We start from the raw sequence: 27,488 nt of genomic DNA, 5'->3' as shown, positions 1-27,488 counted from the left end.
TGTGAGACAGCTCAACCATATCATGTGCCTTGCGGTCTAGACATTGCAAGTAGCAGCCTATCTTCCTTCTTCCATGTGAATTGATACAATCAGATATAAATTGTTATCAAAAGAGTGCATTTTGCAATTGTAGGTTTTTGTTTTCGACCTAAGGTATGCTACTGTTTCGCTTCAAAGCTGATTAGGCCTAGCTGCGTGGTTCACATGAAAACTCTGCACTGGTGGGGCAATGCTGGAAGCTTGCTGCTATCGTATTCGTTCCTTAAGAAAGAGTATTTTCGTAAATTTCGCAAGCAAAGAGAAATAGTTACATGCAGCACACTGCTTAATGCACCGGCGCAGCAAAGCGCATTGTATTTACACTATCTGGACAAAATTTGCCCATTAATTTGTCTGTTGTAGACAAGTCTGTTCTAGACAGGCTTGTTAAAAGCAAAATTTGTTGCATTGAAAATATAGGCAGACCAAACTAAGTGAGAATAATACAGTCGCCGACCGTTTATTCGGACCTCACGGGGACTGCGGAAATGTCCGAATAAACAGGCGTCCGAAAAAGCAGATTAAGAAAAAAAAATGAAATCGTTTATTTCCACACGCTTATTCGGGCTCGGCAGTAGGCTTGAAGAAATCGTGAATGCGCCATTGTACGCTCTTCCGTTTACGCGCAATCAGATAAGCCTGAATCTCGGAGAGGGTCGTACGGTCACTATAGGCGGCTGAAAGCACAGTCAGCACGCTTCGCATGCGACGGCAGCGTAGCACATGGTGCATCATCTTCCGACTCGGAGTGATCGTCCGGTGGTGCAGCAGAAACCTGACGAATGATCTCGCTGTTGTCGAGTTCAGCGCATGTCAGTACGGCAGTGTCAGCACCTGTGGAACTGTCAAATGAGACGGTGTCCGGAATTGCAATGCAACCACTGCGCAGGTCTCGGCAGAACATTTTCCGCGTCAGTAGGGAGCACATCGGAAGGCGACAAATCTTAGGCCTCCCGGCACCCGCTTGCCGGCATTCTCCAGCGAAGTCTGCGCGGGCACTGTCGGCGCCATTAGACACTTGACGCGATGTTTCCGTACGCTGCGTTGGATCACTGAAACCTCAAATCAAATCAGCTGCTGATTTCAAATCAAATCAGAAACAAATCAGCTGCTGGATTGTCTTGACATGGCTTACTAAGCTGAAACCGGAACTGCTGTAGAGCCAAGCAGAAACGATGATGATGAGCGGGGATTTTCAGTAGCGCCACTTCGTGGGGCAGCAAGGAGGCTCCGTTCAAAACAAAAATGGCGTTCAGCAAGTCGAACTATGCGCCAGTCATCGTCGGTGCATGATGCTCTCGATCGAGTTGGCTCAAGGAGTGTCCGAAAAATCAGACGAGAAGTTGCAACGTGTCCGAACTTTCGGCAGTTGTTATACATTATGGTCTATGGGGAGAATGGCGGTGCCGCGAAGCTGACCGAATAATCGGGCATGTCCGAATTTTTGGAGTCCGGAAAATCGGTCGGCGACTGTAGTCTGGTACATCTGAAAGTAGGTTGTATGGGAATCCGTTGTAACTGGCACGGATTATCCTCTGCTTTCTAAGCTCATAAAAGCACTTCTTACTCTACCCCATGGCAGCGCTGACCTAGAATGAGGCTACAGTGGAAATAAATAGACTAGATGGACGGAACTCACTGAGCATAGCTAGCATTAATGGAATGCTCCATGTCAAGGATTTCTTTTAGTGCTATGATGGTGCTGCAACTAACGTGCCTCTCAGCCTTGACCTTTTGAGCAGCTTGAAGCAGTCTCGCGCAACGTGTGTGCAGAGGATGGGGTGAAGAGAGCACAAGCTTTCGAAAGGCAACTGAAGAGCCTGCCTCAGAGCAGCCCACTCTTGGAAGCAGAAAAGAGAAGAGAAAAAAATTGGCATGGTTTGTATAGACGCCGCCGTAAATATACGGCATCGACCATTTTGGACTTGCTGCGTCGTATATTCACGTCAATGACTTAGCAAAATCAAGCCCCTCAGAGCCCCTTCTCTAGTTATCTTGTAGTTATATGCGAAGCTTATAGTCGTAAGCAAAAACAATTTGGTCTTGTCATTGTCATAAGTGCATCTGGTGTAGGCAGATGCTGCTCAGGTGGAAGAACTGTTTGGTGTATAAATAAGTTGAGGCTAGTCACGTTCTAGACTATTCAGATGCTATTCATGTATGAGAGCCTTTTGAAGTACAAATGACGCTGTTTGCAGTTTCTATACCAACTTTTTTTCTTCTATGCTTTGTTGCTTTTCTTGGTCCTATAAATATTCAAAGCGTTTAGGTCAACCGGCTTTGCAGGGTAGTATGAATCCACCACGCTTTGCAAGTTTCCGCATAATTCATTGGTCATTTTGCAGGACCTTGTCCGCTGTAGCTGAAGCATGAGTGTGCTGAAGTTTAATGGCTTGTAGCTCTGTCATGTTGCTGGGGTTAGTTGTAAATAGTTGCCGTAAAAGTTCACATCTTCTTGTTTCCTGTTCCAAAAGTAAACTTTCTTCTCTGTTAAACTTCCCTAGATTTGGAATTTTCGCGCTCGAATGTGGTATCCCTCTCCCCCACCCCCGCCCCCTTATAATTTTCTCCAGAACTACAATGTTCCTGCTCCGAAAATTGCCCTAAATCCTATTGCAGCTGTTGCACCCCTGTACAAGCAAAAGGCGTAGGTCATGTAAGCGTCTGCCACGACATCAAAAAAAGCTTGCACTGCCCACTTTGCTTCTGCATTGCTTCAAAAACTTTTGTTGTTTCACTTCTAATAACTTGCACTGCTTGGTTTAGCAGGCAGAGCAAAGTAAGCGGACTTCAACATTCGGTTGTTGTGAAATATTTGGTTAGTTTCAATATTTGGAAATATCAAATATAGTTTGATACAACACCATAGCCACTGAGCCGTGGTTGCTCAGTGGCTATGGTGTTGGGCTGCTGAGCACGAGGTCGCGGGATCGAATTCCGGCCACGGCGGCCGCATTTCGATAGGGGCGAAATGCGAAAACACCCGTGTACTTAGATTTAGGTACACGTTTAAGAACCCCAGGTGGTCTAAATTTCCGGAGTCCTCCACTACGGCGTGCCTCATAATCAGAAAGTGGTTTTGGCACGTAAAACCCCATAATTAATTAATTAAATTAAAGTAGTTTCCTTGGGCAGCTGTACATAGGCGGAGGCGTTGTTTACACGCATCGTAACATTGCTGGAAAGCTTCAACTGGAATCTCCTTCAGCTCCATGGTTACACTCCCTAGAATGTTTTCGACACTGGAATTCCCTTCTTTTTTTTTTTATCAAACGCTGAATGAAGGAGATGCGGTCTTTTGACTGGGATCCTTGTCATGGTGGAGCATCCAAGTGGCCAAAATGTCTGGTCTGACTCAAAGCATCCTCTGTGTGAGCCTTTCAAGGATTTCAAGGACTTTTTATTTATTTATTTATTTATTTATTTAAAATACTTTCAGGGCCCAAAGGCACTACAGAAAGGAATGGGAAAGAAATGGCAAGGCGTGCAGCAAACAAACAAACAAACAGAAGTATTACAAGGCGACTTGTAAAGCGATCTTGAACTGGTGGTTCCATGCGACACTTGTTCTAGGAACAAAAGAGTCATTACACAATTTTGTGCGACAAGAAGGTAGCCCCACCTTGAAGCGATGATCGGTCCTTGAAGAAATGTAATGAGGTGGATGAAACAAAACGTCCTTCATCTTGTTGTTATAATAATATATTCTATGAAAAAGGCTGAGGCGAGATGACTTTCGACACAACGAAAGGTCAGGCAAGTTTAGGGTTTTCTTCATAGATGTGACACTGGAATGACGTGTATAATTCGACAAGATGAAACGTGTGCCGCGATTCTGAATGGCTTCAAGAGTTTGAATGAGTGTAGTCTGAGTAGGATCCCATATGGCGCATGCGTACTCTAATTTAGAACGTACCAAGGTTTTGTAAAGTGTTAACTTCAGGGACGATGGGGCATCAAAAAAGTTTCGACGCAGATAACCAAGCATGCGATTGGCGTTGTTAGTTACATATTCTACATGCGTATTCCACGATAGATTAGAAGAAATGTGAACACCAAGGTATTTATAGCTGTCAACAGATGGTAATAGCATATTATTGAGGTGGTAAGTACGCAGACAATGATTAGTGCTGTGGCGAGAAACCTGCATACTTTTACATTTAGTTGTATTAAGTGTCATGAGCCATTGACTGCACCATTCAAATACCCTATCTAGATCACGTTGCAGATTGAGATAATCGTCATGGTTAGTAATTTTCTGGTAAACCAAGCAGTCATCTGCAAACAGTCGGACAGTTGAGGAAGAAAGGCAAGTAGGAAGATCATTAATATAAATCAAGAAGAGCAGAGGGCCCAAAATGGACCCTTGCGGGACACCAGATGTTACGGCAGAATTACATGAAGAGAAGTCGTTAGCCGTCACATACTGACTATGGTTAGAGAGAAATTCCTTAATCCATGCAAGTACATTGGGGTCTATGTTAAGTTGATTAAGCTTGAAGATAAGTAGATCGTGTGAAACGGAGTCAAATGCTTTAGCAAAGTCTAAATATATGCAATCAGTATCAAACTCATGATCCGCGTTAATAAACAAGTCGTTAGTAAAACATAACAATTGTGTCTCACACGAAACTGCTTTACGGAATCCATGCTGATAAATGCTGAAGAAGGAATTGGACTCAAGGAATTCAATGAGGTGCGAGTATATTATATGCTCTAGGATTTTTACTGGAATGGATGTTAATGATATGGGGCGGTAATTATTGGGGGAATGTACATCACCAGATTTATGCGCTGGGACCACCTTCCCTATCTTCCAATCAGAGGGTAGTGTAGACATCTGTAATGACTGTTGAAAAAGCTTTGACAATATCAGTGCAGAATAAACTTGTGTACACTTCAGCATTTTTGATGAAATACAATCTGGACCGGCAGACGAAGACACTTTTAAGTTGACAATCAGCCTTTCGACACCAACTGCATCAATAGCGATATAATCCATTGGGAAGAAGTTGGTTTTTGGTATATGCGGTAATACTGTGGGAGTGCTCTTATGAAAATGAGTAGCAAACACATTGTTCAGAACATTGCAGCACTCGCTTTGAATTACTGGGACATCAGATTGGATTAACTGAATGTGTGTCCTTTCAGTACCGTTGATAATGCTCCAAAATTTACGGGGATTAGAACGAAGTAGCAAAGGAAGAGTTTTATCAAAGAATTCCTTCTTGGCTTTTGAGAGCGCAATACAGAATTCTCTGTTAAATTTTTGATAGCAAGACCAGTGGTCTATTCTGGCTGTGAATTTTGCGCGTCGAAATATCCGCTTCTTTTTGTTGCGCATGCGCTTTAACATGTTATTGAACCATGGTGAGTGAGTACATGATGAAACTTTCCTTTTAGGTACAAAACGATCAATAAGAGACAAGAGTTTGTTTTTATAAAGCAACCAGTTGTACTCAACCGACCGCTGCTCAAAACCGGCGAAAAGCTGATCAGCAAAGACCTGAAATTCCGCATTCATTCCGGTTACGTCTGCTTTGCCGTAGTCTTGGATGACCCTAGTTTTTTTCTTCTTAGAAATCTTTGCCCGTGGAGTGAAGTGAATTATCAAGTGATCGCTAATTCCCGGTGAATGAGTTAAGCTGGTAGCTAGGTCGGGTGTAGTGGTAAGTATTAAGTCTAGAATATTAGCGGAAGTGGAAGTTATGCAAGTGGAAAAGTGAACGAGCTGAGTTAAGTTGAAGTCGTGACAAAAAGTTAAAAATTCTTTGCTTTCAGCTGAGTTGTGTTTTAAGGAAACCAAGTCTCGTTCCCATCTGATGTCAGGAAAATTGAAGTCGCCAAGTAAGAAGAGGGGCGATTTTGGGTATCTGATGAACAGCTGATTGACAACATCGTGCAGTTCATTACAGAACGATAATGATGCAGTTGGTGGCCGATAACAGACACAAAAAATTATTTCACGAGAATCAATGAGCACGCGCGCGCACACAACCTCAAGCGAGGATACAATTGGAATAACATGGGAAGCAAGACTATCGGTAACCGCCAGCAGAACACCACCACCAGACCGGTAATCACGATCACATCGGTCGCATCGATCACATTTTCTGGCTTTTCATGAGATTGAGACCGTCATTAGTTCCAATTGGGGGTTTTGTCCTACTTTTATTACATAGCTCATCTCATTTATAGAGGAATATACATTCTCTTTGTCATTCTCTTTGTCAACAAAGTCATGCATAAAGGATCTCTTTCTATCAAAAAGCTTTATGAAATACACCATATATAAATTATTTTTTATTTACCCAAGTTTACTGAAACATTGCTCATTGTTTTATTGACTAAGTACAAAAGATTGTCATCTTCGTTGATGGGAAAAGAGGGAGAGGAAGAAATAACTGTCAATTTTAATTTGATCCTTGTTCCCTTTCATATGTGCTGCCGAATTGGAAGTTTTTCTAGCAAGAAAAAAAAAGAAAATATGCTGAAATAGAGGTACAATGCCATCATATGTGTTTTGAAGACAAGCAAACCACTCTGGCATTCACAAGAGCCCAGCATACCTTGTAAAGAACATGTTGTTCATTTTCTTGTGCCCCTGCAAAAATGCACAGTACCGTATATATTCGAATTTAACGTACACTTTTTTTCTAATAAAATGGGTCCAAAAGTTGCGTGCACATTAGAATCGAGTACGACTCTAAATCTGCATTATTATATCGCCATTGGCATTTCAAAATGGCCACCTCGTACACGCTTCGAGCCTAGCTGCCGTAGCTTTCTCCATGTGCTGTAGTACGTGTGCTTAGGCAATGCTTCCTTTGGCCTAGGTTAGTGCACCGTCCGTCTTCCCGTTTTCTGTGTTTGCTCTTTCGGCATGGAAGTGCCGACTGCAAAGACATGCCAAGTTCATCACGATGCCGCAATTAAAAGGAAAGTGATCACATGTGCGGAGATGGACGGAAATCAGACCACATCCCCTGTTCGTTCATATTGTAACATCCATATGCATGATAAAGTGAAGTCCAGGAGTGGTATTTCTAGAAGATCACTTTTGGTGACACCACTTGTGGGGATTGAGGTATGCTCGAACCCGCGGTGGTTGGTGCTCCTGTGAAACACTGGACCCTCACACTCTACAAGCAACAGCCCTTCTTGAAAAAAGCCAAGGTCGCTGATGTAGGACAGTGGCAGTAATGATGTCACTCGTAAGTACGGATGCATCTGGTGCTAGTCACTCAAAATGCCACAAAAGTGAAAGTCCCAGAAAGCCAGAGAATGCCATTCTTGGTATCCTGGCTAGATGCTAGCAGAGTAGTGACCGTTAGTCAAACTGCTTGAAAGACAACCATAAGAGGCTTTCAAAGTAGAGAGCATGCCTTAGCTAAAAAGACACCTTAAAATTGCAGTGTTGCCTTTTTCTAGGTAATGCTTCAGTGTATGTGAACAGCAGTTGGACAGGACACGTGGCACTCATTTCCTTTTGCAGTTACTATGGAAAGCATATGATAGGGTGCTTTTGGAAAAGGAATTTGAACCGATCTTATTAACATAAAATGTCTTTGTTGAATAAAAACGCAGATGTGTGGAAACACTCCCTTTTGTTTTGTTTTCCTGCATGACAAGGCTTCATTTTTTATCCTCATACTTGACGGTTCTGCATGTTTCTTCCAGCATAGCAAGAATTTTTTTTTTAATTAAGTATTGCTGGAGACAAGGGGGCTGCTGCAATGTTCACGGCATGATAAGCAGCATCATCATGGGCTAGTAAGTGCTACTGCTAGAAAGAGTCTGCTTGTGCTTCAATTTGTGAACTCCCATTGATGCATGAAGCAAAATTATTGGCTTTCTACCTATTCTGCTTAATTCACTCATTATATCCAGACCTATTTTGAGGTTATTTAGATCGAGATCCCCAGGTCAAAACTAATCCAGTCTCTCACTATAGCGTGCTTCATAATGAGATCATGGTTTTGGCATGTGTAACCAATTAAATTTCGATTTGTTTAGATCCTAATATCCGCAGACTTTGAAACATTGAATAGTGTAAAACTTTTGCCGCAACTGGCAAGGTGCAGGGCCTTCTGTAGTAGGTATTTCGTGGCACGTTTACAGCAGCACTTCCCTACAGCCTTTTAATGTGTCCTTTGTTTCCCCTTGCAAGAGGCACAAGCTCTTGGACAGACATGTCCAAAGTTTGTAGTCGTTCATGCAACAGATGCAGAGTTAGGGCGAGCCAGTGTGGTTGCACATTGAGAAGTGAAGCAATGTAGGACAAGGAACTGATGAAAAAAAAACACTTATGCACAACTGATGTTCTTGTTGGCAAAACGAGTATATATGTTCACTGTAAAAGTTTGTATACCAGCTGCATTTGCTGCACCAAATTTTTAGAAATTGCCTGTGGCAAATAGCACATTTCTCACCCTAGAGTAACATTACTCGACGAAGTGTCCATTACATCTATGAGAAATCAAAATTCCTAATTGTAAAATTACTAGAATTACACAAATTAACTTTTTAATTAATGACTCATATTTGAATATACAAATTGTAGCCAGTGAGCTGGCAAGGCATATCTACTTGGAATGAATTCTCAGGACTACATCAATTTTGAGGCAGCAATTTTCAAAGTGACTGACTAAATGCATTGAAATTCCTGGTATTGTGGTTCAGTGCATAAAATATTGTCTTGAAAAAAGTCAGTCGAATAACAGTGCATTTTTACTGCAAGTTTGAGTAATTTAGATGAAGGGTTAGAATTGTGCCATCTGCAGCAGGAAGTTTTTTAAAATTAGGTGCAGCTAAAAGAAGAAAAAATGCCTTATACTGTATAGTTCAAGTAGGGAAACAACTTGGATACGTCCGGTTTGCAAATGCAAGATGAATTATTCTGAAAACTGGTGAAGCACATTAATTTCAAGTTAACTGTCTTAACTATGCCAATTTCTTTTGAGCAGAGCGGAACAAGTTGCTGTTTTCATACACGATAAAATCTCGAGGGTTTCGTTGCTTTGGTGAATCCTTTATTAAGCATAAGGGCACTTTCAAATGCAACTGCTGCTTGCACGTGCGCTTCAGCACTGGTATTGGTCGATGACCATTGACTTTATTCACGCAACAAGTTCAAACCTTCCTATGCATGGCCACGTGATAAAGAAAGAGCGGGGGTAGCATTTGTTTTATCCTGAAAAAAAGTCTTCACCACTAACTTACCAATTCATAGATCACCTGCAGAATCCGGCTTAAGTTTTTTATACCAGGAAAAATGGAAAAGGCAGCGATGCTTTTCAAGGCCTTGGAATTTCTGCACTCGGTGCCTCACAGTTTGTTGTTTTTGTGTCACATAAACCACTGTGCGTTTGTGTGACACTTTTGACTTGCATGCTAGTGTCTAATGCTGTTTGAAGCTTAAAATTTTTCTATGTGCATGAGAACAACATTATCAGGTACCTAAATTTTCTGTTGCATGAAATAAGGCAGGAAAGACAGATCTATCATTTTGCCACTTATATGGTGAACAAGTGATGTTACTAATAGATGGAATGTTAGTTAATTTGTTTCTATAAAAAGAAAGTAACAGATAGAGAAGGCACAAGAACAGTTTCTCACTACACTTAAGCACTTCCGGCACACAGCAACCATTGTCTGCTTGTGTTACAACCTGCTCCATTTTGACGAGAGCTCCATGGTCGGAGTCAGTCTCGGTCTTTTCGCGAGCATTATGATTTGACTTCATTGCGTTGTGTGCTGCAAACGTAGCGACTGGCAGTATGCCAAGCTGTGACATAGTGTCCGTCTGCAAGGCAGCAGATGCGCGGACTGGCTGCAGCGCATCGTACTGCCGCTATCCGATCGGTGCCAGAATTTGCGCGTTTGCGGCCATCACTTTACACAGGAAGATTACTAATGCAATAGTGTTTTGTGAGTCCGGTATTGGGTCAAACGCAATTGCAAGGGGACACGCAAGGGCCCTCTTGCATGTCATTTCGCGGGTTGAGCAGAAGTGCAAATTTGAATGGTCTGCACAATGCAGCCACCTGGTGGCACAGAGTTCAACCACACACAGTAGCAGTAACAAAATGTATCCTTCTTTGCTGCTGGTGTAAATTTTCCACAGGAGTGTAATCATTAACATGTTTTTGTAAACGTTCAAATGTTTTGCGCTTGGTTAGAGCAATATTAGCTCTTTGTTTGGCTGGTTAAGCTCTTTGCTAACGGGTGGCTAGACCATGGAGACCGACCAGGCAGCTCATGTATGTCTATGGTAAAGTTCCTTCATTAGCTTGAGTTTATGCCTCCACCGTTCCGTCGAAACGCCTGCTAGCCTGTGGTTGCTGGAATACCAGATGCGTTTGGGGCTGCGACAGAATACTCGCAACGCACGCTGCTTCAATAGCTCTCGCTTTAGGTTGTCTGCCAAGCAGCTGGCGAAGAGTTTGGAGAGGCTTCGCGCATGCGCTCCTAGAGAACCGGAAGTCGACGAAACGGCATGCCGTCATGATGCAGAGCCAGCGAAGGCGGAGCTTAGCCGCGATCACTCGACGAACAAGTTGAGGAGAAAATGCATGGCTATGGAGGAGGGTAACTTGTAATCACCCATAGCTCTCTTAATATGAGACGTTTCCCACAAATTGTGGTGCGAACGAATAACTTTAGCTGTACCCTATGCGTCTACAAAATTTGTCCGAACCGTTTCAAGGGCCCTTTAAGGAACACGATAACTTAAACCAGTGTGTACATGGCTGGCAAGTAGTAATTGAATAATGTGAACCACATGTCAACAGCCCAGTTGAGTGTGGCATTGACAGTGAATAAGGGATGAAAGAAAAAATAGAACATATGAGATTCTTGTAAGTGCTGGCAAGTGGTAATTGAATAGCATGAACCGCATACCAACAGCCCATTTGAATTTTGCGTTGGCAGTTGAACAAAGGACGAAAGACAAAGAACATAAGAGATTGTTGACGACTTCAGTATATGAAGTAATGTAGTCAGTATAGCTTAAGCGTAATTAAAGTTTCACCTAACTTGGAAAAAAAGCATGTGGTCAATGAATGTTCATTAACAAATTTGGGAAAAGCACTAATCAAGTCATTTAGTTCAAAAGCAAACAACAAAGAAACATTAACATATAATCAAACCGTTTTTGAAGAGTAGTAAAAGCCAAGTTGAAAGGAAGGCGTCATCAGTTAACAGCTGTTTATTGTGCCAGCGAAGAATTGCCCATGACTCAAATTTTTTTGTGCTCAGCATTTCGCATATTTATGCCTTGCCTTTTGCCCTCTTTACTTTTGTAGATCGCATGAGTCGTCAAGCTCTGGCCTGCCTCCTTCCACTCTGGCCAGCAGCTCACTTTACCCAGGCATGCCTGTGATGGATGCGGGCACTCCTCCCTACTACCCGCCGGTCTCCAGTCCGTACCCAGAGTACTTCACTACATCACATCCCATGTATCACTACAGTGAGTCACCAAGGCTACTTGGAACCTTTATCATCTGCCAATTGAATTTTGTCTTGCTAGAAAATTGTGAAGCATTGCTGATATCATCTGAATGTGTTAAGCAAGGGCGCTCAATTACTTTAATGTGGACGAAAAATGTACTATTCTGAACGGATGAAATGCAAACACTGCAGCAGTAGAGTAAAAGCTCATTAACTCGAATTCCACGGAGAGCTACTAAAATTCGAATTACAGTAAACGCTCGTTAATTCCGACTTCTAGGGACCGTCAATTATGTCCGAATTAACTGAATGTCCGAATTATGGAGTGGACAACAAAAACAATAAATGCACGACTTTCATCAACATACCTTTACTGCGCAGAGTAATCGAGGATGCTCGTCTGCTTTCGTGCAGAAACCCGTGCGGATACTATTTTTCGAAGTCCTTCCAGGTGCTTAGCAGCTCACATGCTGTCTGCAGTGTCCCAACAAAATTATTCCAACACAGCAAGAGCCTCCGCGGCTTCCTTCACAGTGCGAGGGGGCCGAGGCTGCTCCTCTCGCGGCTCCTCGTCCTCCTCAGAATCTTCACCATGCAGCACGTCCCTGACAATTTCTTCTTCGGTAAGCGAGCCGGCTGTAACAGCGCAGTCATCTTCATTGTCGTCTAGCGACACTTCGGCCACTGCATCGTCGCCAGGCTCTCGCACAACGAAGCCACTGTGTCTAAAACAGTTGGCGACGACGTGCGCGGGTTTGTTGTGTCAAATGTAGGCAAGAGTGTTCACCGTGCTCAAAAGATTCACGTCGTACTGCTTGCCGACTTAATGGCACAGGAGCATACGTTACAGCACGCGCCTGCGGTATTTGGTCTTGACATACTGAATTATGCCTTGGTCCATCAAGTTGGAGTGCCGGTGTTGTGTTCGGCAGAAAAAAAAAAACTTCTATGTTGTCCAGTCTGGTGACACTGTTATGCGCACTACAATTGTCCAGCACCATTAACACTTTGCGGTTCTTTGCAGAAAACTGTCGGTCTAACGTCTGCATCCAGCCTCGAAAAATTTCCAGCGTCATCCAGGCCTTTCAATTCGCTCGGTATTCCACCGGAAGAGCAGGCATGTTCTTAAAGCACCATGGCTTTTGTGCCTTTCCAGTGACGACAAGCGGCAAGCGCTCTGTTCTTGTCATGTTGCCGGCTAAAAGAATGGTGTCGCGTTCCTTGGATCTTTTGCCACCGATGCACGGATCTCCTTTCATGGTCACAGTCTTGTCTGGCAAAGCCTTAAAGAAAAGGGCTGTTTCATCAGCATTAAATGTATCATTTGGATCGTAGGCGGCAATGTGTTCGAGCAGCTGAGCGTTCTTCCAGTTGTTGGCAACGTCTTCGTTGACAGCACCTCTTTCGCCGCTCACAGTCTTAAAGACGAGGCCATGTCACTCTCTGAAGCGCGCACACCACCCTTCGGATGCTTTGAATGCATCGATATGCATCATCAGTGCAAACCGGCTTGCACCATGATGAGGGGTCCACTCAATGGCAGGTTTGCATTACGCAAGTCGACCACCCACCGAAGCAAAGCCTCTTCCAACTCTGGATGAGCTGCTGTTCACAGACGCTTTCGTGACGCTCGGACCTTCTCGCTTTCGAACACCTTAAAAACCTGTTCTTAATTTTTCACATACGTGCTCAAGGTACTTTTCACGTCGTACCTCTTATGGCTTCTTGTCGAGAGAGCCCATCCTTCAGGGTCCGCAAAATTTCCACCGTCATAGCCAAGTCCTTGGCCTTGTATTTCCGCTGCTTTGCCGGCGTTGCCATCGGTGGAGAATGCAGTGACATAGGCGCACAACAGAAAAGCACCAATAAAGTTCAATAACTGAGCTGCGCAAAATCCAGCGGTCCTCGGCAAAACAGCGTGCAACGATGTAGCGCACCAACAGCAACAAAGTGACAAAATGGCCCTGTCAATAACACCGACACGTGCAAAAACAAGGAAAAGCGCCCATCCAGCCACAATTCAGCCAATTGGATTGGTTTGGCCAAGTTTCAGCCACTTGATGTCAACGGCGATGCTGTGTTTGGGTATCACTTTTGTGCCGCATTTGCCATATTTTCGTTTTCAAGCCTCGGTGGCTGCCCGAAATCGTCCAAGTTATTCGAGGTGGGCTGGAATCCGTCCGAATTATGAGAGTTTCGTCCCATAGACTCCTATATATAATTGCAGGGACCAAGTGCGAGGGTCGAATTATCCGATTTTCCGAATTAACGGAAGTCGAATTAACAAGCTTTCACTGTATACAAAATTCAAACTAGTGAAGGTCAAGTCGCTCGGTTAAATCGCACATATAATCCAAAGTAGCGTGAGCGTGCACCCATGCTACGTCACATAGGTGAAAACAATGTCTATAGTTCAAAGCACTGGCGCAGCCAACTTGTCCGGACACGGCCATCGCGGTCTGATGTGCCTGACATCGAGATGGCTGTTGCTCCATCCGCGCGTTCGTCGCGCCTGCTGTGCTAAACCACAATGCATGGCGCGGAGAAAGAAAGGTGCCACTCCTTTACGCTCTTTTACGCCGCAGGAACAAGAGCTGCGCTCTAAAATGAACTCTCGAAACGCACCACAACCTTCTGCAACGTTGGTTTCCGTTGTAATTTCATAGCTGCACCGGCTGCACGCTGCCGAGTCCCCCTATACGTACAGGTGGTGACCACACACGTATCCCAGCATCGCTGGGATACGTGTAATAGCCACGAATCTCAAAGGCTATGCTTTTTGGTATTGCAAGGGCCAATAAACATCACAGCCGCCATGTTACAGACATTACCTGATGCCGCTTCTAGGCAGAACACCTCGTATAGAAAGAGCGTAGCCTCCAAGATGTAACAGAAGGATGTAAAGAAAGAAAGAAAAAAAAGAAACGTGCAGTACTGCATCTGCATTCTTATCTTAAAGGTCTTAAGAGAGGGAGAAAACTAACCTGCAACAGAGGTGTTGGTCATGCCTGGCCAGGCACAAACACCTCTCTCCAGTCAGGCCTTAAACAAAAGGCTGCAGATGGAAAGAGCAACACTGCGCGGCCTGCGCGGTGATGCAAGCATTGCCAACGCGCTCTCGCACACTAGCACTCTCCCCATCCACGATGGCACGGAGTTTGAAATATCGGTGGCAGTGTGGATTTCAGTGTGAATTAGCGGGATGCGTTACATATTGCTTTCAATACAATGGTTTTAATACAATGTTGGACGGACCGCAGCAGCTACTTCTAATTATCCGAAATTTCGAATAAACTAGTTGTGAATTAATGAGCTTTTACTGTACAGGATAAAATAGGACACCATTCAAATTACTCGACAGTAAAGATTCGTACCACTATGTTCGTAGGCACCAAGATTGGCAGATGCCTCGGACTAAGTGCACAAGCCTAAATCTAGCGCCCACAGTGGTGGAAGTAGGAAGTGTTTTAGTTAAGCCTAGCTTGTTCATACTTGTCTGTGGTAGCACATGTTGCACACTTAGAATGTAAGAGAACCAATGTGCTTGTCTTGTGGGGAAAAAACTGTTTCTGAAGTGCAGGTCATATGCGGCCCTTAAAGCTGTTTTCTGCAAATTATGTGTCTCAAATTCAGTTTGTTGTGTGAAGTGTGTGTGTTGTTTGAATGATGTATATGAAATGTGCTACCATTTTTGTCCAGTTTCGCAACTGCAACTTTGAACAAAAAAAGTTTACAAGCATGGTGCATTTCGCATATTTGCACTAGTTCGCATGTTTATTTGTAACTCTCTGCAGAATTCAGATATTAAAATTTTCGGAAAATTTAGTTGCATATCTCTGCACTATGGTGAAACCATTTATTTTACATCAAAGGGCAACCAAAGGCTCGTTACGAATAAATGTAGTTCGAACTAGTGCAGCTACAGCCCACAATGCAACTGTTGGAGGCTTTGCTGTAAAGTTTTTGGTAATTCATTGTGGCATAGAATTTCCTCAATAAGAATTGAAATTTTGGCCTGGGAATGAGAGAGAGAGAAGCATTGGAAATTGTGGACAAGCGGTTTGCGATTCATGCCTGTCAAGACCACCATGCACTAAGCTGGCACTGTAAAATCCAAGTGGCTTTGGAAGCTTGTTAAAAGCTGATTGAAGCTTTTTATAGAATATAGCATGGTCACTATCACTTGTTCAAGCTAAGTGACCTTGAAAGCATGTGTGCATGCAAACTGCTGGAACCAGCAAACTGCATTTGGAGCACAGCAAGTGTTGTGTTCTCATTCCTATCCCATCGGTACTTCATTACTTTTTCGCACTGAATATGTTGCGCCTCTTAGCATTGCATATAACAGAAGGAAGGCTAGCATCGCATACAGAAAAAGACACATTCATTCTTTCAGCCTGTAAAATTGACCCTACTTGAATGCAAAGTATGACAATAGAATGCTGACTATGTAACTTTGCTGTGCTTCTTTATTTATTTTGTTGTATTTTAATAATGCAAGTTAGGGCACATACTTTTGACAATCTCCCATTTTTGTTCACTGCAAGCAGTTGTGTAAATGAGCCCACTTAAACATACTTGACTGTATTTCTCTCCCCCCCCCCCCCCGTTTATTTATTCGTTTACAGTGCAGCTTTTTAATTCTGTAGGTGCGTCATTTGCATCCATTTTTTTGTTTGCAAGCAAACTGATGCTTTAAACTGTGAAGGGCAGCAAATAACTTGGAGGGCTACTCTAGCTGAAGGCTACATCTCTTTATTTTTAGTCTTAGTTTGCCTGCATATCACCCTGAAGCTTGCCGTATGCTACATCTTGTATGGAATGGTCACTAACTTCACTTTGACGCATGATTAAGTTTCATACAGGACATATTCTCTGTGTTGCCACTCAGAGGTTTAAGCCCTGCTGTACAGCAAGCGAAGATGACCTCTCACAGCATTTGGTAATTTCTGCATACTGTTTGATTGATTTGTCGTGTGTTGTTTGAGTTGAAGCCAGGGTGGTGTCTGTCTTGTTTGTGGTGCACACACGCATACTTGAATTCACTCCTTCCCCTTCTCTCTCTCTTTTTTTCCAATGATTTTCTACAAACACACAGGCAAAGACAGCTTGAAATGGAGTCACGAGAGTTGTGCATATTTCAGGTGTGGAAAGGTTTACGCTTTAAAGTGTTATTAAATATGGCTCGTTTGAGGTCAAGTCATTTCAAACTTTGTCAGTGTAGCAGCCACCATGGTAAGAGTTTTGCTATGATAGAAATGCAAAGCTCCCTTTGGGTTGGTGGAGGATACCTTCATCAAATCAGATACAAATTCAGTTTGGGCTTAAAGCCGCATAGGTCACTTGTTAAAGGCAGATTGTGGCCATCGATGAAGTCGTTTATTGAACATGTGTTGCACTGTTACTTCCATTAGTCTAACAGTGCATAGATTTTTGGTGCCAGACTTTAACATAGGAGAAGTAAATGACTAGTACAGTAGAACCTCGTTCATACCTTGTTGAAAAAAATGCGAAAAAGGACATACTAACCGAGAAAATGTGTGATCCCAAGTAACTTAGAAATTTGACCAACTAAACTGTAGTTGAGATTTATGTAATGCAAAGTGTTGCGCACAATGCACGAGACACCAATGCGCGTCGAGCTGGTGGAGCTTCGGCGGCCCGGCACACGTTTTCTTGTTTTCCCATTGTTTAGTGTTTTAGATGGCGACGGTAAACCGAAACGAAATAGAGCTGGTGAGCGACGCCGAATACTGCCAAAGTGAAACGTGACGTTCACATCGTGCCACCTGCAACAGGGAACAGCGGCGCATTTGGATTATCGCCTACTAAAAACACGCAGTACGCCACCAACAGCACTATGCCCCCAGCACTGTAAAACAGATAGCTGAAGATGCTTATTGCAGTAGGTTTGGTGATGACAGGTGTGAATGCAGCGTGCAATTACCTGTAAGGAGATCTGCTGGTCCCGCAATATGAAACTGATTGCATGCCGGCGTTTTCGCTTGAGACAGGTGGATGAGTATTGCAGAGAAGCTGAAGCTGATGCGGCAGGTGGCTACTGTTCTCAGTCCCACGTGACTCACGCATTTTCCTGTTTACATAGGATCTAGCAGCCAGAAAATGTATCGTACGATCCCAGTTTGGCAATATACTGAAAAGTTGGTGCTGAAAATTTTTGTTTTCCGGGAACATATAAACTGGTAAAAAGTAAGCATAACTCTATTGGGTCATTTTTAGTGTTCTTGATAGTGAACGTTGGTGTTGGGATATAGTACGTAATGGGACTGTATCAACGAGGTTCTGCTGCACTACCAAGATATATATGAAGCAAGGCAGTGAACTTGGTGGATCATTCTGATAACGTTTTAGCATGGAAAAACTGAGAATAATATAAATAAACATTCTTATTAACCTTGTGTCAATGCTGCTGCCAAGCTACCATCACAAGCATAGGCTTCTTTCTGCATCTGCGTGCAGAGCACACAATATGCCACTAGTACTGCATACCACACCCACATACCGTATTTATTCGAATCTAGGCCGATGGGTCGGCTTAAATTCGAGGATCTTAAAAAACGCGCCAGTTTTTCATTAAAACTGACCAGTATGGTGCATAGCTAGCGCCATCTAGAAAAGTCAGTATCACAGCCGCTACTAGCCCTGCCACTAGCCAACCGTACACAAGCAAGGTCGCCATTTTGACCTGTGTCGTGTCGGCCGTATTGATGTGCAGCGTGGTGTTATCGTGATGGCACCAAGCAGGAGATGCCACTACAGTGCCAGGTACTTTGATCATGTGCGCCTTTAAAAAGTGCAACATATCTAATGCACTTGACGGTACCGAAGAGAGTGCACTGTTTGAAGGGGACAGCGACGAGTCTAGCAGCGACGACGACGTTGAATGAGCTCTGCACGTTCAGATTCAATAAATTCTGTTTACATTTTGTGAACGCTGTCCTCGCTCTTTTTTTTTTTTTTTTTTGCTTCAGGCTTTAGGGGGTCGGCTTAGAATCGGGTTCGGCCTAGATTCGAGTAAATATGGTAGGCTGTTTTCAGAGAGTGCCAGCATGGCACAGTTTCTGTGAAGCGAGTTAGGCTTAAATGCAGCTGCAGCTGCCACTCATGTGGGTACATCTGATGCGTGCAACAAAGTAACATTTTTACTGGATCCTAAACAAACACTGTCTAGAGGCATCGTCTCAATGACCTGATTTGTCTTTAAAAAAAATCATTATACTAATTCAAGTGTGTAAAGGGCAGCTTTGAATGCATCTGGAGCACACACTTGCCTGAAGTGCTTTTCCATCAGCTTCGCGATGTCCTTGTTGCTTTCCAGACTGTCTTCTCTAGCTGAGGCACATTTGTGACTGTATGCTATGCAATTGTCCTTGTTGAGCCTGCAGAAATGGCCGTGAATGTTTAAAAGTAGTTTGCCTTTCGGTCACTTTCCTGTCCTTCCCAAAGAAAAAATAAAGAAAAGGGAATGCAGTTTGCGTGCTTAAGGGTGTGCCTTTGTAAGGCTGTACAATCGGCCTATGCTGTCACCAGTATCTGTGGTGCTTTGCCAAGCTTGCCATCTATGTACAGTGCCAAGAATGCTGTCGGCCGCATACTTAACAAGTCAGATGCAGAGCCCGCGAAAGCGATAGTACTTTGAAAGTGATCGCTCAAGAATATCACACCTATGTTCTTTGTATCCGGTTAATCACAAATGACGACGACGGTGCACCATTTTCATTATGAAAACTTTTTTGTGTAATAAATTCTCCACGGCTCTTTTTTCTTATTTGTGAACGTGGGAGGCACGCTATATTTTTTTTTATAAATTGGGGGCATGCTTCATTCAGGTGCACATTTATTTCCTTTCTTTAAACTCAAAAATTGGGTGCGCATTAGCATCGGGGACACATTAGAATTGGGTAAATACGGTGGCTGCTGGGCATATCAAGATTGCTCAATAGTAAGATTGCCTACTCTAAGACTGGCCAAAAAATGTGGATGTTAACTCAAGAAAGTTCATAGAACGTCGCTTACAAACTTCAGTTAGATATAAATGAAACGAGAAGGAAATCTTATGTTACTGCTTTTGGCTAATCAAATTATGCATTTCCTTCTACCACATTGTCTAGTTTACACAACACTGTCATCATCCTTTCATATTTTCTGTTATGGCTGTGCGGTACTTCTTGGGTCTTCTGCTCATATAAAAAAGGTCTTTCTATTCATAACACAAACTTCTATAATTTTCTCACTACTGAGCACCTGCTACAAAACTTCAGGAAGCTGCCTCTGATTGACTTTTTGCTCTGTGCAAAATTTTTCAAATACTCGATGACTATTTTATCGGCACACAATGTGATCATTTAACTGAACTCGCTGTTAAAGGAGCCATGGTACCACATTTTCAAGCTTAAGATAAGCATTGCGTGAGTAAACCATGCACGTCCCACAGCAAGCTGGCAAAATTTGAGCGACTTCTGTGCAGTAGAATATTTGCATCTGTATTTTTTTTTTATCGCAGTTGAACCGTACAGCTGTCTGGCAACAATAACTGGTGACGAAATGAAATGCACCCCCCAGCAATGGCTCCCTCGAGGTAATGGAAGCCAATCTCAAAGGTTATGCTTTTGTGTACTACAAGCTCCAGAAGCAATTGCACAAGCTGGATATACGTCATGGTCGCCATGAGTCATCGGCGGTCAGCCCGAGATAGTTTCTGCAGGCATTCTCTGGTTTGTGCTGCTTTTATTGCGCGAGCGAAAGAATTGAGGGCACAAATCAACGGCAGAGCCCTTACTGCACAGTTGGCTGACAGAGTTTGGAGCAAGCCATCCGATGTGGTTTCAGGTGGTTTCGGAGCAGACAACACAGTGGTGGCCCCACATTTCCTGACATCACACAATTCATGCCAGAATGGCGGTCGCTGTTGGTGGGAGGAACTTTGAGCTGCTTTGGAGAGCATGGCCGCCAGTTCATTTTGCAACAACTTTGAGCACTGAGGACACTGAACCGATGCATTGCGGTGTACGAAGAAAGCAAAGGCTATGTGACACTTTGTGGTTGTATTTGGTCCCACGGTGATCACTCAGTGCTCACTGGTGGTGTACAAAGCAGTGGCAGCCTCGTGCATTGAAGGTCGAATTTCAGTCGCTGAGCGTTGTACATTTCCAACACTGCTTTGCTTTTGTCTAGTTGTTCTGACATTAACAAAAGAGCCCTTCATATGCAAGAGCTTCATGTTCCATGTGAATTGCATGTCTTCACCTTCGCAGGTGTAACGGCACTGGAGCTTAGGCATCGAAGGTTTTGAAGGCACTAAAGGCACTCAGATTAGTAGTCGTCACTTTGCCATCCTCTCAGTGGCTTAGTCTTCTTCATTTAGGGTAGCGATTCCCAACTCTGTTTGTGTCCGGTCTGTTTGCTGTGCATCAACGGCAAACACAATGGCAGCGGTGTGTTCACACTCGCCGTCAACGCCTGCCTTACCTGTGTTCCGGCAGCCACTGACGGCTCTCATTGCACTAAGCTGTATTAAGTAGACCAATGCTGAAGATTTGGCTAGCTTCTAAAACATCAAGATCAGCCAAGCATCACGGAAGAAAAAGCTCTGAAAGCGCGCGATTGACTTATGCAGCTAGTCAAAGCAGGAACTTGCTCCAACTGCGGACGAAATAGCACTCACTATCGATGCAGTCCATAGCTGGTGACTATACCGTTATGAAGGTACAAGGCCGACACGCGTTTCGAGACAAAAAACTACCGTTAGTGGGAACCGCTATGGACAAAACTGTAGCCGTTGTCGACATAATTGTGGATGGCAACTAAGCAGTCAAAAAAGCACGCGGCCGACGCAGTGCTATGCACAGCAGTAACCGCAAGAATAAAGGCTTCAAAGGCACAAGTAGGCATGAAGCGTTGTGACATTGCTAATATTTACGTACGGTTTCCACCGATTACCATGACAATGCAAGCTTCACCGCCTCGTTTCAGTGGACACCATGTTTCTGCTCTTTTGCGGTGCTTGCCAAGCTCCAAGAGCTGTCGGAATTAACCTATGTGCGCCTAATAAGTTCGAATTATAAGAGTTTCATTTCATTAAGTAATGCATACGCCTGCTGGGACCAAAGGACGAGTCCGAATTATCCGATTTTCCGAATTAACGAGGGTGAAATTAAGAAGGCGTTACTGTACAACGGACGGAGAACAGGAACTTATGACAAGTGCGATTGGTGAAGCAGCACAAGAAAAGAAAAAGGGTGACGTACGTCTCCCTTTCATTGGCTGTAATTTTTGTGCCGCTTCACTAATTTACGTGATGAAATATGCAACAATGTTAACGTGCATAGCAAAATAACATCCTGAAAACACTGCTCGAGTGGCATGTCGTAAGATGCCTCAGTGAGCTCTGTTTGTGGGCTGCACTTGCATCACAATTTGTGCTAATTTTCTTCTTTATATTTTACCCAATGCCATTAATATTGCCAGTATCATACAAGTGGTGACCTCCCTCAAGAGCAGACGCAATAAAATGCGTGTTACGGCATGTCAAGTCTTAGAAACTGCAGTGTGAAATTGCCAGAAGTGCTGTGCACACCTTTGCCCCATTATGTTTCACATGCCAGTGCTGAAAAAATGTCACCTGAGAGCCCACTTTTTTATGTATTACCATATTGACCCCTCAACTCTGTTACAATAATAGAGTATTAGTTGGACGAGCATGTCATGGCACCTTTAACTGCAGCTGTAAGTGTCCATGTGTACTGTCCAACCCTTACTGTTGCTTTATGTTTCAATGATATGTTGAGCTATGTGAGTTTGTACTCTTTAAGGAATATTTCCAGAAGGCAAACCATATGTTTTGACCACTGCATACACACTTTTGTTCCAGACTTTGACCTGTATTCTCTGCTCACCAATGATTCAGAACGATCCGTGAGTACTGTTTCATTCTTCTTTATTGTGTATATGTGCGTGTTTCATATTTTTAGTTGGGGCGTCATGTCTGGTCTTTATAGTATTATGAGTCGTATTGCAACTGGTGAGTGATTTTTCGGGCTTTCTGGATAGCATTTTCACAGCTCAACGAAGACTTGCAGTATGGTGCAAGCTTAAAAGAAACTTACTGGTTATGTTCACTACAAGTACAGCTCTTATACAATATGGAAACCTATGAAAGATTCTTCTATGCATAAATATATGCTTGAGTTGTCGTGTTGTCCTATTTTTCTTTCTTTTTTGCCATAAAATTGAATAATGTTGCCATTGTACAATTGAACCTTATTATAAAAGAATTGCCTCAGACATGAAAATACCTTCGTTATAGTCATTATTTCAATAAGCATATATTTGTTACCTGCTATTGGCGAGAAATGTCTTATATTTCCTTTATGTCCAATAATTTGTTATATATTTTTATCTGTTCATTTTATAGTGGTTCGACTTTATTGGCTTTCAACCAGTTGGGTGTTCCATTTACAAGTGTACATTACTGTGCATGTTTTGAGTCATTTCGCCTAAGCAAGTTTTTAAGAGCTGTATGATTCAGAGCTCAGATGCAGCTTTCACCTTTAGGTGCAACTTCCTCCTTGTTTGGTAAAAAGCAAACAAGAAAAAGTGACTGACAACAAAACCTAAATCTACTATTTTCAAATGAGGCGAAGCTTTGCAGGAAGTTACTTTTTAATGGTGTAAGTAGTATGTTCAGTGAGGTCAATTTTGGTGGAAAAGTGTGTTAAAAAATGTACTAGGTGGGAAAACAGTAGGATAGATCTGATGTTACTAAAAAATATGGAGGACTGAACTGTAGCTGAAATGTACACCACTCGAAGCATTGCCCTAATCGTTGCAGCACGAGACTCCAAGACGCACGTCGTCATTTTTGTGGCTTCTATAAGCCTATGTGCGTGTCCCTGAAATTCTGCATGAGTCGGCAGCTTCTTCAGGCGAGATAGCCATAGTGTTTAACATAACGGCCAGAAACCAAAACGAAATCAATTATGATTCCACAAGAGCAAAACATAATGCTTACTTCATGCTGCCTGTAGCAGCAAGAGACGAAACAGCAGCAGGTTTAGGTTAGCGCTAGGGGTGTGTGAATATCAAAATTTTTGAATGTGAATCAACTATGAATAATTAGCTTAGAATATTGAGCAATGATGTGCACATGCACTTATTAGCAAGTTTGGTTATCTTAACATGCTGAAATATTGAAATTACATTGTCAATAATAAAAATTAGACTAGTAGGCTGCTATACTAAAAGATTGTGTATTTGGCTCTTGTTACTTCGAACACTGAGTAATTCCCACTAGCTGTTTGTTCCCGCCAACCTGTGCCTTATGCAACATCAAATGCCCGTAAACTCCGACACATTTGATCCTGTGCCAGCCGTCACTAACCACATTTACTGTCATGTAGTAAGCTCGGAGTGGGAATGGCGCTGTAGAAGAGTGTGCCCTTGCTGTCCACTAACCCGTGCCTCTTGCTACTGAGAGGCTGGCTTTCCTGCAAAGTTTAGACATCCAGTGGCTAAGCGTGCTTTACAGGTGAAGTCATCGCAAAAGTCAGCACAAAATCAGACACACATTCCTAAATAAGCTAGAAATATATGCAATTTGTTTTGGACACCTAGTTTTCAAATCAAGTGCAAATGTTAATCATATAGTATTGATAATATTAGAAAATGTTGAATATTCGCACATTCCTAGTTAGCACCTATTAAAAGCGAGCAAGTATGCGTTTCCAACAACAGATAGATGAGGATGCTTATTGCAGTAGGGTTGGCAGTGATAGCTGTAAATGTGATGACTCAAAATGAGGATGGATAGGTGGGCTAGTTGGTAATTATAATAAGAAGTGCTAAAAACACAAAAGAATAGAAAAAGAAACACACCACACACGCTCTTTTGTGTTTTTAGCTGTAAGTTTTTATCCCAAAATGATCTTTGCTGGTACCAGGAGAGGAAAGTGAGTGTGTGCCAGTATTTCCATGTGACATGGGCAGGCAGGTACTGCAAGGAAACGCCAGTGGTGGGCAGCTACTGCTCTCCATCATGCGTGCCTTGCACCTTTTCTTGTTCACATGGGATCTGCAGGTTCGAAAGCATATTGTTTGTTCTACTCATGACTTTGCAGCTGTGGTCACCTCAATCTCCATCTAACAAGCATGTGTCGTCATGATTTTTGTGCTTCGCTTCAAAGTAATGGCATATTTTTAATTCAATGTCACTGAACAAATTATACACCTTAGAAGCACTACAAATAAAATTTTATGAGTGAATGTTGGCATACTTGTTGCTGGCTTCACTGACCGTTGCTCGTAGAAACTGGGCCTTACCGTCATGTGCGCTTCTGTAGGTAAACATGGCAAATAATTTTGTAAGAAATTTGCAAGGCGGATGAAGTTCCATGAAAGGTCAGCTTGTCACACCCGACAGTAGCCTGCAGATATAAAGAAAACTTAGGTGGTTTTCTCGGGGGTTTCCCTGTAGCTTTGGGATACTGTCATGTGGATGGCAATTTTTCCTTTCACACATGTAAATATTAATACACAATACTGTGCGATACGAAGTATTATTAGAAGACAACAGATGTGAAGCATGTGTTTTGAGTAGGTCATGTGCTTTAAAAGAAATATTTTGAGAGCCTTTTGTTGATTGTATATGTAAGTTGCTGGTATTCTATTCGCTTGCAGCAAGCACGAGAACATTGTTTGGCAAAGAAAAATGCCGTTCAGTTTTGGTGCCAATAAAATACTTCACCAACACAATACACAATCGAAGCTTGCCAGTAGAAAGCATTTAGGTTTGAAATAGTGCAAGCTTACTAAATTTGCTGGTTTTATGTTGGCACAGCCATTATTTTCTTAAAGGGCCCCTGAACCACTTTTTATCGAAGTTGAGAAATGCATCTGAAGTCCTGTTAGACTATTTTAGAAATACTTTGCCTCAAAAATTTTTTCAATGTGTTCTGGAAAAGCAGTCTTATAGGCAATCAAACACAGAGTTCGCGGTGCTTCCACTTCTCATTCAATGAGTTGCGCTGTAAAGGCAACAGTGGAGCAGGGTGTGCCCCCAACGGTCCACCTACAGAATGTCACCGTGGTACGCAGTTGAAATTTGATTTTGGATGTTCACGTAGACATTAGTACTTCCGATTTAGCGCTTACGACACCCCAAGTGCAGTTATCCTCAGTGAGCCGCAGTGCACTCAGCCAGTTGTCTCATCACGGCACCCCCCACGGCGGCCGTGGTATCTACGCTACGTAGCTGACCACAGCTTGATGCAACTGCAGCATTTGCTTTGTGCACGGTCGTGCTCATATCCTCTTGCCTGGCCGTGCTACGTGGTGCGGACCAGCTTTGTCCTGCACCACAGGTAGTAGGCACATCCAACTTGCGCATTTTGAAGCGCTTTCAGTAGCTCGATCATTACGAACCGAAGTCTCCCAAAGCGTCTGACCAGGAGCAACCAGGAGTGAACGCGCACTGGCAAGCATGGGTGTCATATGTGTAGTCTGTAGTAAGTTTTCAAAACTAGTCAAAATCAGTGAGACCCAATGGCTACGACACCAGTAAGCAGGATGGACAAAGTTTAATTCTTATGCGGGTGGCCGTGGCCAAGCGTGAGCAGACTCTAGTCAGCCTTTTTCCGGAAGTACATAATTATTATCAAAATCCGAAAGCCCATTATCACTTACTTAAGCCTGTCTATTAAACGTCGTCAATAAATACACACAGTGTAACAGTACGAAGAAACGCACTGATCCAAACGCACTTCTTGATTGACGTCAGCTATTGGCCAATAGTCGCAGCGTAAGGGAATCCGCTTTATTACGAAATGAAGCGTCCAGAAGAGAATGAGGAGCAGGTTTCTCTTGAAAAGAAAGCATTTGAGAGAAAGGTGGCTTTGTGCTCGGCTTGAGAACTATACATGCTGCACATGACAGCAAGGCTTGGCTGAAATGTTCACGGCAGCGTATGCTACCGTAAAAACCGGACTATAGGTCGGACCGGAATATAGGTCAATCCCCCAACCAACAAATTCTAAAAATGAAAAAAAAATCTTTTTCAATGGCAAAAGTACCGAAAGACACCCTTACCTTGAAACAAATGCGATTCAGCCAGTTGCACAATAGTGACAGTATTTTATTTAAATGCTGCTTGCATGTGCACCTGGCCAAGTTTTTAACAGTATCGCGCAACCATCGACCCACGTGCTTGTCAGCACCTTATTAACGGCTGCTGAGCAGCGAAACAAACGAGATACACGCATGTGTACACATACGCTTACTTTCGCTGTTTCACCACTCCGTGCCGTGATGATAAGGTGCTGAAAAACACGCGGGTCGATGGTCGTGCGATACTGTTAAAAATTGACTGGGTGTACAGCACACAGAAGGGCATGAAGTGCGCAAGCGCTACTCCAACTCGGAACAACGCCTTTGATCAGAGTCGTCCGAACTAGACTCAGAGGACGAGTGCTTCTCACAGCCCAGTCCAGAGGCGCGCGATCTCTACTGCTTTCAAACGGATGCGTTTGGCAGTCACAGGCAGCAATCTTACATGCTGCTCCTGGACGAACTTCGAAACCTTGTCTTCCAGTTCTGCGGTCCGCCCCCGAAATGACGTTTTCTTTTGGTTGCTGCAAGTTGTAATACGCTGCTTCTGCCTCCACCAGTACCGAATGCGCTTTTTGGATACTCCAAATTCGCACTGTGCCGGCAGGTTGCCGTGGGCTTCTGCGTACTCGATCGCCTTTTTCTTGAAGGCGACGGTGAATTGCCAGCGGCTTCCGCTCATTTTGAAACAAAATGTGAAAAAGCCGCCATTAACCAATATAACTCTGTGACAATGGAAACGTAAAATGGCGGTGCCACAATGTCGCCACGCCGCACTGCTGCTGATGGCGTTGGCGGCTGTTTACTTCATCCACCCATTCCGTAGTATTTCCGCCAATGTCCGGTATATAAGACGAGGGTCGGCTTTTTCCAATGGT

At 43.3% G+C, this 27,488-nt stretch overlaps 1 protein-coding gene across 17 annotated transcripts in view; it reads left to right on the top strand.

Annotated features, from left to right (window-relative positions):
- Positions 1–27,488, top strand: part of Su(var)2-10 (E3 SUMO-protein ligase Su(var)2-10) — a 133,182-nt gene that overhangs the window by 103,048 nt on the left and 2,646 nt on the right. For 10 of the 17 annotated variants that reach the window (XR_010564502.2, XM_065432446.2, XM_065432439.2 and 7 more), the window contains 3 exons: positions 11,346–11,509; positions 20,015–20,089; positions 22,382–22,425. Coding sequence is in view for 13 of the 17 variants with exons in the window: in XM_065432446.2 (XP_065288518.1) it covers positions 11,346–11,509; positions 20,015–20,089; positions 22,382–22,425 (283 nt within the window). In the remaining 4 variants the exon portion in view is untranslated. Of the gene's footprint in view, positions 1–11,345; positions 11,510–16,381; positions 16,433–20,014; positions 20,090–22,381; positions 22,426–27,488 lie in introns of all 17 variants that reach the window. The other 7 variants (XR_010564503.2, XM_065432447.2, XM_065432444.2 and 4 more) reach the window with 3 other exon arrangements.

Source organism: Dermacentor albipictus, chromosome 1, assembly GCF_038994185.2.
Source record: "Dermacentor albipictus isolate Rhodes 1998 colony chromosome 1, USDA_Dalb.pri_finalv2, whole genome shotgun sequence".
In the NCBI taxonomy this organism is placed as follows: domain Eukaryota; kingdom Metazoa; phylum Arthropoda; class Arachnida; order Ixodida; family Ixodidae; genus Dermacentor; species Dermacentor albipictus.
The sequence above is the reverse complement of the archived record's forward strand: the minus strand, read 5'-3'. Positions and strand labels throughout refer to the sequence as shown.